Genomic DNA, 13,280 nt, shown 5'->3' with positions numbered 1-13,280 from the left:
TTGAGAAGCAATGGGTGTGGTGTTACAGCTTTTGATGGCCATTCTGCTCTGTTTCCCCCAAATTTGAGTTCGTGATACTACACTTCAAACTAGTTGCTACCATTCATGGTTGCTCTTTTGTTACTCCTCGATGCCTGTTACTGCTCGATCAATGGACCCCATCATCCATTCATGCACTTCTAAATCTTTATCAGAAACAAACCAAACAAATCTGTAATTAAACATCAAATATTTTTGTTAGTAAATATTGTTCTTTTGTATTTTTTTTCTTTCCATTCGAACTCACAAATTTATACCGACTAAGAAACAAGCTTTTTGTTTCCAAAATTAGATGGCACTAATTTGTAAATGGGAATTCATCTTAAAAATAAAATTAGATATACCTTTGGTTGAATATTAAATAATAAAAATATAATTTTTAAATTTCTAAAAAATTAAAGCTACAAGACATGAACAAACACTTCTATATTTTCTTACATTTTTTAGTGCCCACTGTCTCCCCTATCTTTTAATATTTCCTTTTTTAGAAAAAAAAAAAGAAAAATCATTTAAAAAAAATTACACATTTTATTCTCTCCTTTTCATTTGTGATAAATCTACGTGTTTCCCACTCTAGATTTCTACGGCAAAGAAATAAAAGGGATCTTTTTATTCGTTTTTCTTCTTGCAACCATTTATATTTGTTGACTAAGTTAATTTAATTTAATTTAATTATAATTTATAATTTATTTAATTATAAATAGAGAATTTTCAAAATGGATTAAGCAAATATTCTCCTGATATATATCCGAATAAAAAGCAGCGGAAGTAAGAAAACTGTTGGGAGTATATTAGCTACCTATTTATAATTTATTCAATTATTTATATGATAAAGATATATATAAAATAAAATAAAAACTAGTAAAACAATATATGTCAGATAATTATAATTATCTCAAGTGCACTATATATATATATATATATATATATATAATTAGCATCCAATATTTTAAATAGATACGGTACACTTAGATCGACTCATTAATATAAACTTTTAATTACATTTTTTTTCTTTCCTATTTTTTAAGTTCATTTAGATAGAGCGTGAAATGTTATGCTGTGCTAACAAAAATAAATAAATAAAGGAAAGAAGGTTCATAAACCCAGCCACTCCAGGTTGGCTTCTTCCTGGTGCACTTTGACCTGTTTGGCAAGGTGGGGAGTAGCCGTTTTCAACCACTCTGCAATCTCTCCATCACATAACAGCTTCAACTTTTTCAGATGTTTGATTGACAATGGCAGCTTGCGCAAGCTTGAGCAGTTCCTCATGTCAACCTTTTCTAAGTCATGCAACTCACCAATCTTCTCAGGAAGCTTGGCTACACCGACACAGTTCGATATATCAAGCACGACTAATCCCCGAAGCTTTGTCGTCGATTCGGGCAACTCTTCCAAATGAATGCAGGATCTAAGCCTCAGTGTTCTTAGATTAATCAGCTTTCCTATGTCTTCTGGCAAGGAACATAGTCCATGACAATTTGTAATACTCAGCTTCTGTAACCTCACAATTTCACACACCCCTTTGGGGATTGCACTCAAATCTTTGCAGAAGTCAACGGATATCTCCAGCAAATTTGGCATCGAATCCCAGATTTTGGTTTGACCAAATTTACACATAAAGAACGATATTTTCTGCAGATTTATCAGTGGTTTCTGGTTTGGATTACTGAAGAGAGGAACCGAAATCCGTTCGAACCTTGTTTGTTCGAGACTTGGTAAACAGTTGAGTGGTTGATTATCTTCACTTGTCATCTCAGTTGGAAAAGAATCAAAATTTGAGATTATCAGAACTTTCAATTTAATCATTCTCTTCAGGAATCCAGGCAAGGTGTAAGTTCTTGAATGAATATTTAGAATCAGAACCTCCACTTTAGATGCTTCCATGTGAGGCCAACTTGATGAGAATCTCTCATCTGCAACATTCAAAATCTGTTTTTTTGAGTTTGAAGTAGTGAGAGTGAAGAACACAAAAGAAGAGACAGAGAAGGAAAGACCTGTGGTTATGGATATAAGGCGAGCATTGGAGGGATGCTTCTCTTGATGTACCCACCATTTGGGAACATCATTTCCATTGATATCCAAGAACAATCTTTTTCTTTGTTCTATGGGCTCCAAGTTCATCAAGTGGATAGCCAAATCTCTAAGAATATCATGCTGAGTGAACCAGTACTGTTCGTAGAACTCATCATCATATCCATATTTTCTGATATGAACAACCAACCCCACAAAACGAATCAATATCTGTTCTGTTTACATCAATACAACCGAGAAAAACACGAACCTCGTTGTGACAGAATTAACTAAACTCCGAGAGAATAGTTCGTCGAGGGTGGCCATTGCTTCAGTTTCATCTTGTTCATACAAAACTCTGCAAATGTCAATGAAGGTTGAAGCAGGGATTCTCTGGTTTTTGCGAAAAGAACCTAAATCCATGAAACTCTCCTTGATTACCATCTTATCATCCAACTCATCCAGGCTGCTCTGTAGGCATTCAAGAAGCTCTTTCTCAGAATCAAATATGGAGCCACTTCTAGACATGTTCCTCCCCGTCACCTTCCAAACCGACATCGGTCTGCGGGAAAGCGACGTGCCGATTACCTTCAGAGCAAGAGGGAGCCTCCTGCATCCCCCAATTATCTGAAATTCAAACTCAGCTGTTTATAATATGATAGATATATAAAGGTAAAAGGTATCAGATGACAGAAAATTTGCCTTTTTGATGGTTTCTTCATCAGGGAGCTTAGAACTTTCTTTCTCCAATGATGCTGCGAGGAGGAGAAGTTTGATTGCATTCTCGTGGTTCAAAGGTTCCAAATGATAAGACTCACTAAATCTTGGGAAAGAAAACCTAGAAGTGACCAAGATCTTGCAGTGAGGCAATTGAAAAAGCTTGTCAAGAAGGCCTTCAGCTTCTGGCCCGTTCCACACATCGTCTAACACAATCAAAACAGGATGATTTTGAGCTGCCTGCTTCAGCCACAATTCTAAATAGCAGAATGCACGCTCATCATTTTGTGAATCAGGCAATTGAATGCCTCTGAGGCTTTCAATTATGTTCTTAAATATGAGCTTCCAATCTGGGTTTCTTGAAACTACAACAAACAAGATCTTCCCCTGGAATATATCTATTAAGACGCTAAATTAGAAAGTTCCAATAGTTTAATTGATGTTCATTCCCTCACAAAGAATGATTTTGGCGTACCTTTGATTTCTTTGTCGTGACAAAGCTTCAAGGCCAGTGTGGTTTTTCCACAGCCTCCAGGAGCTGTCACCACCACCATTTGAGCCCCATTTTTTAGAAGCTTCAACTTCAGCTCCTTAACTGGCTTCTGCAACCCAACAGTTTGTTCTCGCAGCTGAGGAACCAGACATGGCGGCACAATCAAATCCATAGCCTTGCTCGACCCACCTCTGTTATCGAGTCTGCAAATAATCTCCATCATTTGGTTCATCATCTTCAGATTCTTCTTCTGGTCTCTACCCATCTGCAACAACAAAACGTCCATGAAGCTTCGGAGTGCAGAATCCAAATCCCGAAGCTTTTGTGTGTAAAAGGGTTTCTTCAGATAATTAAGATTCCCCAATTTCACACCGCCGCATTGGAGAAGCAGCCGCTTCCCTTCATCCATTAGACCCCTCAACCTCTCCGTTTCTTCTCTTGAGATATCGAGGTACTCATTAAGCTCGTCAATTTGCTTCACCAAAGGGGTTATAGCATTTAGCTTTGAACTGATATCCTTAAGAACAGGATTGAAATTGATGGCCCTTTCACCCAAATCCAAGACCGCTTTGAACAGCTCCCCAACTACAGCGCCCAAAGCAGCTCCACCCACCAATTCCGCCGCCATTTCTTTTTACCGATCAGCCAAACCCCTCGTTCTGGTTTAATAATCTTTGAAAGCAGCTCCGTCGAATCTTTGGAGGCTTCCGGAAGTGGGAATCGGTCGTCCAAAGTGGGAAATTTCAAACATGGTGGGATGGGAATGGAATCGTTCCTCCCATGTATTAAAGCCTATTGAGTTGATAAGAAAGCGCATATTTTTGTTTATTCAGTTTTTGGGTGTAAATGCTTTCAGCTACATCTTCAAGGAACAAATAGCAGTGACCGTTTATCTACGAATTTGACATTCTGGGTCACATGCCATAAAAATATTGACGAATTAGGGAAGAAATCAAAAAAATTGAAAAATTGGAAAAGTTTCGATTAAGACATAAACTTTCTATTTGATATAATTGAAGGGCAATAAATGATAATTAGGCTAAATTATGGTCTTAATTGAGAATACCTTTCCACTCTAATTTTTTTTAAATATTGTCATAAATTAAAAAAAGAAAATCAAAATTACCTTAATGAATTAGTTTTGGATAAAGAGTTTAATACTTTATTTCAAAAATATGATTATAGCTTTTAAAAATTTTATGATTATCTACACTCATCACCTCTTTTCTTTGTTTTTCTCTCTTTCTTAATACTGTTTTAGTCTTCTTTTTTTTACTCTTCAATCTCTAAAATTACCCCAATCAAGGTATGCACGTGTGAGATTTTGTGTTCGTTGGAGTGATAAACTAAATATTTCTCCTCTCCCCCAACAGAACCAGTTTTAAATTGTGAGGCTAAGCGAACAATATTGCTAGCAGTGGCTTACCTTACTTGGATTGTTATAAATAGTATTAAAGTCAAACATTGTATAAGGTGTCAGTGGTGAGTCGGAGAGGAAACCAAATACTCCTTAGAATAGTGTAAAAATCTCTTTTTAATAGACAAGTTAAAATAGTGAGACTGACTACGATAAATGAGTTATTAGCAAAAAGATGTATAACGTGTAAGCACAACAAAGTTCATTCATTTAAGAAGAATGTGTAGCTTTGAGTCGGTTGTGGTGGTAAAAAAGGAAGGGCAATTTGGTTTGAGTGCGAAGGTCACCATAGACACTCCAACTACAACCAAAGCTCATAACTTTCTCAAATATTGAAGTAGACTTTCTTTTAGTATTATTTGTAATTGAGGGAAACGGATTGGGTAAAAAAATTATGTTAGGATTTCTGCGAAGAATGAAGGGAAAATTGGGAAGAAAAGGATTCTTAGGATTTCAAATTGGGAAGAAAATGAAAAAGATCGTAAAAAGATTATGTTAGGATTTGTGTGAAGATGAAGGGAAAATTGGGAAAAGAATGAAAAAGATTATGTTGGTCGAGGGAAAACTGATTGTGTTGGAGATGGTGATGTTGTATGTACAAAGTATAGTGAAATGTGATTTAGAGGTCAAAAGGATGGAGCTGAAACTGATTGTGTTGGAGAAGGTGATGTTGTAGGTACAAAGTTTAGTGAAAGATGATTTAGAAGTCAAAAGGATGGAGCCGAAGAGTAATCAATCATGCTACTACCGTGGTGACGGCCCCTGTGGCATCAAAGTCAGTAATAGTGGTGGAGAATAACAGTAGAGGATTCAATAGTCCTTGAAAATAAAGGGTCAGGATTGTTAAATGGAAAGGATAATGATACTATAAGAATATTGGTTAAAACCGTTTATAATCAAATAAATGGTAATGAATGGAAATAAGCATTACATAGACAAATATCAAATATGATAAAATATCTTTAATATCTTTAACATGCAGACCTCACCATAGACACTGCAACTGCAACCAAAACTCACATCTTTTACCAATAAATCTTGGAGTTTTGTAACATCAATTTGAACATCAAATCGGTTTTGGTCCTTTCCAATTCATCACCCAATTTGCGAAGCTTTTTGGTGTAATATGGGACCTTGGGATACCTGAGAATACTTCGATCCACAGCGTCGCACTTGGTAATCAGTTTCTTCCCTTTATCTATCAGTTGCTGCACGTTCTTCATGTATTGTGGGAAATCGAGGAACCCACCATGCTTCACCTGTTTGATCTCAGAGCTTAGATTCTCTAACCGGTATCTGATATCTTCCCGAACACGTTTGAAATGAATCGCCCTTTCCGTCGAACTCAAGAACTTTTTCAGCATCACTTCGGCGACAACACCTGCAATAGCCCCGCTTATCAGACCGTTCACCATTTCAAAACCCAATAATTCCCTTCTCCAAATTGAACCAACACGTCAAATATAAACCCAAACTGGAAACATATGATCCCTCAAACTCGAAAATATAACCCAACAGGACGCGTCTACCAACTCCTGGAGTTTCCTGGCTATGTCCAAACATTTTTTTTTTTTTTCAATATAAAAAGAATTATTCTGTTTGGAAATTGAAAAGTACTCGGAGTTTGATGGGAGGGATTGAGCGTTAAACGAGTGGTTGTCGCTCGTTACTTCCTCAATTTCATTTTTTCATTTTTTTTTTTAAATTTAAAATCTTATTTTCAATATATTAATTAATTAATTAAAATAAATCAATAAATTAGATCCAGTCAACAGGGAAGCATCACTCGTTCTAAGAATTGGAAAAGCAAGACACGATGCTGAATTTTCAACTATGGTGTGTGTGGTAGTGGTGGATTCATGACTTAATTGCTGCAACTTGACTCACGTGGATAAGAGATAAGATCAAGTGGACGCTCGAATACAACAATGACTTGTTTTTCTGCATTGACCATGTCGAGGATGGGTAGGAAGAGTCCCACACACCGACTAATTTAGAGAATGATCATAGATTTATGGTATGAAGTATTTTGGGTAAGCCTAAAGCAAAGTTCGCACGTTGGGAAGGATGGTTAGGAAAGAGTCACACACTGGATTTATAAGTAAGGAATATATTTCTCCATGTCTAAAGCAAGAGAGTCATGGTAGAGGATATGATGGGTGAAGTTGTTTGGGTGTCACAATTGCACTCTTCTTGGCAGCGGACTTGACAATTGAGTTAAGCCAATTTGTATTCGTGTGGGTTATGGCCAAGTAACGTATGCTTAGGCCTCTAGCTCCAATTTGAGAAGAAAGTTTTAGAAAACGGAGCAGAGAGATTTTGGAAGAGAGTTTGAAAGCAAGGTTTAGTGAGAGATTGAAAACAGTGTTATATAGCATGCAAGCAAAAACAACAACGACGACTTAAATAGTATATAACGTTTCGAGTAAAGAGAATTAGACGCCGCATTCTCGTATAGTACATTTTGAGGCAATTCAGATTTCCCCAAATAGTTATACAAACTGAAAATACAACAGTAAAACATAAAGGGTTCAGAGTGACATGGGCATGTGGCCACAGGCAACACGCTCTGAACGAGCACGACCGGGCAAGAGGCTAAATTGTGAAATCTCACGTCGATTGGAGAGAGGAACAGGTAAGTTATTAGCAAGAGGATGAAACCACTCATGGACACCCGAAAGAACACACGAATTTCATAACCACGAACGGACACTAACGAAATCTCACATGATGGGATGTCCTAAGTTGAAGCTTTCCTTTATTGTAGCCTACAGCGAGTGCATGTGGGCAGTGTTATTGGAATTTGTTGCGCGCATTTCTTGGCGTCCTCGTAGTTTCGGAAGTTGATGAACTGAAATTTTTGGTTATCAACAGAGATGAAGTGTATGTATTGTTGATCGCAGGGGTTCCTCCGAACGCCTTTGAGGAGCTGAAATGGTATAATTACCTGTGGAACACCAAAGGTAGGAAGGCATATAATAGTTAAGTAATAACAACTCCGCACAGTTTTGGGTTTAATTTAGTAAAAGTACCTTTAGATAGAGGTTGGGGTGTTGAGTATGGATGTTAGTGCAGAATGCAAGCTTTACTGTTGATACAAACAAAACCCCTCTGAGAGGACCATCTTCCGTCTCCAAATCACAACGGAACCATTTTTGAAGCTTCTCATCGGCCACCGTTTCAAACGTCCGATGTAATATCTTCTCAAACCGACCATCTCCCAACCTCTCTATCGCCTCTTCAACTCTTCTACGCAACCCATTATCGTCCTCTCCACTGCTCTTCCCTGCTTCTACCAATTTAACCACAATGCCCATTTCGTTAATTTCCTGACCCACTCAATCAAATCAAAAGATGGGTACCAAGTTTTCAGCTCATACCCACCTTGGTTTAAGTTGTCTTTGATGTGCTCGACCACCCAACCCAGCATTTCATCACCAAAATTTGGACCCGTTTTTCCTGGCTCAACAAAATAACAAGTAAGCACAACAAAATTCATTCTTGTTCATTCCGTTTTCCCTAGGAATATATAAGTTAATAACTTATTCTATTAATAAAAAAATTTATTAAGCTTACTCCATACTTCAGTAACTCAATTTGTCGGCTCCTTAGATAATAAATTAAAAACTGTTCTGATAAATCGAAAAAAAATCAAGAATAGAGATCTTTGATGAATAGGATCCAGAATTGTTAATTATTTTATTTACTTGAACACGAGAACAAGAAAATGAATTTTTTTGGTATCGAAAACTAGGAAGATGAATGTTTCGGAAACTCGTGTTAATTATTGATAGGGTGACAATTGTATTATAAAAGTTAATAAGTTGGGTTTAGAGGAGAGGAGCATAGAAGAGAATTGTGTACCTTTGAGTCGCTTGTCGTGGTAAAACAGAAGGGGCAATTTGATTTGATTTGGGAGGTCACCGAAGACGCTACAGCAGCAACCAATGCTCGTAACCTTTTCCATGGTATTTTGTAATAACAATACAGATCTGCCACTCCCATTACCATTCATAGGTATCCTCCTCAACTGCTGTACGTTCATTTGCAACAACAAATTTTGTGACGCCCTTCCAAATTCAGCATTCAATTGGCGAAGCTTTTTGGTGTAAAATGGGGCCTTGTGAAAATTGAGAATACTTTGATCCACACCCTCGCACTTGCCTATCAGTTTCTTCCCGTTCTCTATCACTCCCCGCAAGCTCTTTGTATTTTCTGGAGAAGCAAGGAACCCACTATGCTCATCATCAAGCTGTTGGATCACTAAGCTCAGAAACTCTAAATGGGCTCTGATATCCTCCAGCACAGGTTTGAAATGAATGCTCTTTTCCGCCAAATTCAAGATGCCTTTCAGCAGCTCTCCGAACAACGCACCCAGAACAGCCCCGTTCACCAGACCCTCCGCCATTTCAAAACTCAATAATTGCCTTCTCCAAATTCAAGCAATACCTCAAAATAATTCCTCCAACCAAACTGAATTAATAGGACGCGTCTACCAACTCGTGGAGTTTCCCGGCTATGTCCAGACATTTTCCATTTTTTTTTTTTTTTTTTAAAAAAAACATTATTTTGTGAGGAAATTGGAAAATACTCGAAGTCTGATAAGCGTTAAGCGCGTGGTTGACATTCACTACTTCCTATTGTGTTTGATTGACGACACCTCTCTCTACATATAAATATCTATAAAATATTAACATTCCAAAATATTAAGGAAAAAAAAAAAAAAAAAAAAAACAATTCTGAAGCGCGTGAACTATTGAGAGATATTATTGTGAGTACTCCAATTGTGAATTTTAAATATATATATTAATGTGTATTTGTATTATTATTTTCATAAGTGTATTACTTATTCAAGTACGTGTTTATGGTAAAAATAGAGAGATGATTGACTTTTTGCCCTTTAGTCTTAAATTAATTAATGTTTTGATAATAACATTTTAAGAAAATAAGGTTTGGAAGACTTTTCGTTATTTTTAAAATAAAAAGAAAAAAGAAAACTAATTATTATTAAATAAAAAAACTAACTTTATTGGTATTTATTTGTTTAAAAAAAATCTAAAATCATGACCAGGTAGTAACGACGGAATCATGCGTTCTAGATTCTTCTTTTTTTAAAATAATAATAATAATGATTAGTTTTCTTTTATTTTATTTTATTTTAAAACTAAGGAAAATTTCAACAAGTATTACGCTCTCAATCTTGCTTCCATCATAACTTTAGCTTCAAGTTCTGATTTGTTAGAAAATTGAATGTATGGTCAATTCTAGACTCCTTAGATCAAGTTCCATTGAACTAATTGCATCAATACAATTCTACTCGAACCAACCGAAAATTCCAGCTTACCTCTTTGTGGGTGTTGAGCTAAGTTAGAACTTTAAGGTATGTTGAAAAAATGTTCATATCAACTAGGAGACTGATTTTTTGCATTCATCTCTTGGAGGTGGAACTTATAATCACCGAGGCCGGGAAGATTGTTGGGTGAGAGCGAATTAAGAGAATAATCATGAATTTATAAATAAAGAATACATCTTTACTAGAGCCTTTTAAAGAAACAAAAAAATAAAATTACAAGAGCTTACACTAAAGTGTACAATACAATACTTCACAAGATATTCGTGTGAGCTTAGGTCCCAAGAATTTAGATGCCTAATTTGTTGGGTATCTTATGGGTCCAAGCCTTCATACTTTACATATGCCCGAAGTTCTAATATTGTCACCAATCCTTTCTTTTCTTTTCTTTTCTTTTACACGACTTTTTATACGGGTATTTTTATTAAATGTAATATACTCTAATTATGTTGAACTAGAGGTCCATGTGTTCATGTTCATGGGGGAAAATATGTGAGCTTTTTTCTGTTCTTTTCTCCGTAAAAGTAGTACAAGTAAAAAGTAAGAAGAATTTGAATGTTGAATGGAAACTTTAGTGGGTTTCAAAATTAATTTTTTTTTTTTTTTAAAAAAAAAAAAAAGTCTTGAATATAATATCAGATGCATAAAAAGATGGTTTGATTAATCTTAATTGGATGAAGTTAATTTAATTTAAACACTACTGATGCTAAATAAGGCATTCATTTCATACACCACAAACCCAAGCACAAAAACACACACAAAAATAAATCCTAATATGGAAAACACAAATAGCCAAATTAGGGGAAAATAAAACACACTCCTTTTTTTGTTCCTTTTTTTAGTTCAAGGATATGCTTCATTAGCACTAGCATGAACATCTGACCAAGAAAAGGCTGGATTCCAGTAACCTGTTGTTTCGCCACCGCCGCCGCCGCCCACCGGAGCTGCCTCCAACATCGCTGCCGTACCCCCATTCGTTACTCCCACCGATCCCTGCTGCCCGTTGCTGAAATAATTGCTCGATGAAGACTTAAGCTTCTGATACAGCTCCTGGATCCCACCGGCGCCGCCCTGGACCTGATCTCCACCGACGTGGGGAATCCCATTTTGTTGGGGATGAATTTGGCTCTGATTTTTCCTCCAGTAAGAGCTGCAGAGCCCCAGAGAAGAAATATGGGTGGCCGGATCGAAACCCATCGTCCTAGCATGAAACGGTGTGGCCGTGGCAGTGGTAGTGGCAGCTGCCGTCGCCGGTGGGTCGTTGATGACGTGGGAACCGACGTGGTTATTAGGGTTAGGGTTTTGGTTTTGGGTGGCGGATCTCAAAATAGACAAAAGATGAGAATTCTGCGGCGAACCCCACAGAATTTGCGTGGGCGACATTATTTCATGATCCAACGCCGACCCAGTTCCGAATCCGACCCGGCCCAATATCTCAGACGACAAAGTTTTCATCTTTCCAGCCGCTGATTTCCCGACCACAGCCGCGGTCTTGTTCTTCCGACACCCACCACCAATGGGAACATTCCTGAGGGCCCCACCTTTGGTCCAATAACGACGACATGTCTTACAGAAGTGGCGAGGTTGAGTGAGATTGTAGTTGTTGTAGTAACAAAATTTGGTGTTTGCAGAATCGCATCTGGGGCACCGCAAGTTTTGAGCTTCAGAATTTGAGGAGGTTGCTGACGTGGTGGCGACTCCGGCGGCAGTGGTCGCAGTGGCGGCGACGGCAGAGAGGGAAGTAGAAGGGGAAGAAGAAGAAGAATCAAGAATAGAAGAAGCATTAGTGGTGGAGATTTTGGTGTCTCCAGCTGCAGCTAAAAGCCCTGAAACACCAAATAGTTCTTGGATCATCGTATCTTTTTTTTGGGTTTTTTTTCTTTTGGATTTCAGAACAATCCAAAATCAAAAGAAAAGAAAAGGCAAGAGAAAATGGAAATGGGTCTTTTTAGTTAGTGGGAAAAAGATAAAGAAAGTGGGTTTTGTTGGATCAATGTTTTTGAGCGAGAGAGAGAGAAGAAATGGAGGGATTTTGGGAGTGGAAAGAGGATAAAGAGTTAAATATATAGGATATTATATAGAAAGAAAAGGAAAGACAGCAACAGTTTTTAGGGTTCTAGTGGTTGATGCTCAGCTGGGTCATCAAGCAAGCAAACAAGGCCTCCTTTGACCCTTAATTTGCATTGAATCAATGGATTGGAGTGAGTCTAAAGAAACTTGAATAATGTGAAAGGTTATGGTATAAAAGTATGTGAGGATGTTGGAAATATGGATAAAGGTGGAGGTACGACCCCACAGATTAAAGGCATCATACCCTCTGGAGAGGGCATCGAGTTCGGCCTCCTTGCACCTAAAAGCAACCACCAGCTGCATGCTATGGGTACTCATCGTCTCACCTGCAATTTCCTTCACTTTAATCCTCTTCTCATCAAATTCATTTACACGTGTGTTCAACTAATTAAAGAATTTATTTATAAAAAAAAAAAAAAAAAACATATTTATTTCACTGGTTAGTGCTAGATTTTTCTTTTGGCAGCATCATTGTTTTTGTAGTGGGATTTCAGTTTTATGCTTTTTATGTTATTATTAAAGAATTTAAATCTTTGTTTAAGGGGACGAAACCAGTTTGTTGAGTAATTAAAGAAATTTAAGAAAATAGGTTTGGAAAAAATGTGTGAAAACTTCTTTCTATAAACGTATTTTAAAAATGTAATATGTAAAATATGAAGGTGACTGTTGTGTTGTAGCTGACATTGACTACTCATACTTAGGACACACATACACATAGAATGCGACTTTTTACTCTAACCTTACTATATATTTTTTTAATTTTATGAACATCTTTGTTTCCCAACCTCAATCACTTATTTATAATTTTTAATGTGAGGGTAATCTTTTAATCTAAAATAATCTAAAAAATAAAAAATAAAAAAGTGTTATGGTCAATTTTTTGGTTCCCTGTTGTTGATCGATAATGATATCAAATTTCAAATCTTATCCCTTAAGTTACACGACAATTATTTTAATGTTTTTTAATTATCCATTATGTCTTAATTAATTATATGTATATATATAATAAATTGTGTGGATTGAAAAGTAAAAATTAGGGCAATGAGTAGATTTATTTAAAAAAAATGTAAATGGTAAATAGTGGAGCGCGCGTGCCGTCCGGAGAGGGAGAGTTAAAATCAGAGGGTACCCCCTCCCTGCCCGTCATTGCGGGCAGTGGAAATAGAAAACGACGAGAGGTTTGG

At 36.9% G+C, this 13,280-nt stretch overlaps 3 protein-coding genes across 4 annotated transcripts; all 3 read right to left on the bottom strand.

Moving 5' to 3' along the window:
* Positions 1 to 999: 999 nt before the first annotated feature.
* On the bottom strand, positions 1,000 to 4,105 carry LOC111478541 (probable disease resistance protein At5g66900). Its single transcript, XM_023122850.1, has 6 exons — positions 3,995 to 4,105; positions 3,242 to 3,957; positions 2,752 to 3,164; positions 2,321 to 2,676; positions 2,034 to 2,242; positions 1,000 to 1,952 (listed from the first exon to the last, which is right to left on the bottom strand). Exons 2-6 carry the CDS (start codon positions 3,885 to 3,887, stop codon positions 1,135 to 1,137), a joined length of 2,442 nt encoding a protein of 813 aa, XP_022978618.1. The 5' UTR covers positions 3,888 to 3,957; positions 3,995 to 4,105; the 3' UTR covers positions 1,000 to 1,134.
* Positions 4,106 to 6,951: 2,846 nt separating this feature from the next.
* LOC111478854 lies at positions 6,952 to 9,195 on the bottom strand. 2 transcript variants are annotated; one of them, XM_023123354.1, is made up of 4 exons: positions 8,541 to 9,195; positions 8,061 to 8,135; positions 7,709 to 7,962; positions 6,952 to 7,623 (listed from the first exon to the last, which is right to left on the bottom strand). In XM_023123354.1, the coding sequence occupies exons 1-4, from the start codon at positions 9,082 to 9,084 to the stop codon at positions 7,435 to 7,437; spliced, it is 1,062 nt and encodes a 353-aa protein (XP_022979122.1). In that variant the 5' UTR covers positions 9,085 to 9,195; the 3' UTR covers positions 6,952 to 7,434. The 2 variants fall into 2 exon arrangements, with proteins under 2 accessions (XP_022979122.1, XP_022979121.1); XM_023123353.1 differs by having other exon boundaries at positions 7,709 to 7,968; positions 8,541 to 9,194.
* Positions 9,196 to 10,696: 1,501 nt separating this feature from the next.
* Positions 10,697 to 12,169, bottom strand: LOC111478855 (dof zinc finger protein DOF3.7-like). The gene has a single exon (XM_023123355.1). It carries the CDS (start codon positions 11,878 to 11,880, stop codon positions 10,870 to 10,872), a length of 1,011 nt encoding a protein of 336 aa, XP_022979123.1. The 5' UTR covers positions 11,881 to 12,169; the 3' UTR covers positions 10,697 to 10,869.
* Between the last annotated feature and the right edge of the window lie 1,111 nt (positions 12,170 to 13,280).

This window comes from Cucurbita maxima, unplaced genomic scaffold (assembly GCF_002738345.1).
Source record: "Cucurbita maxima cultivar Rimu unplaced genomic scaffold, Cmax_1.0 Cma_Scf00004, whole genome shotgun sequence".
NCBI classification, from domain to species: Eukaryota; Viridiplantae; Streptophyta; class Magnoliopsida; order Cucurbitales; family Cucurbitaceae; genus Cucurbita; species Cucurbita maxima.
This window is presented reverse-complemented; position numbering and strand designations above follow the sequence as displayed.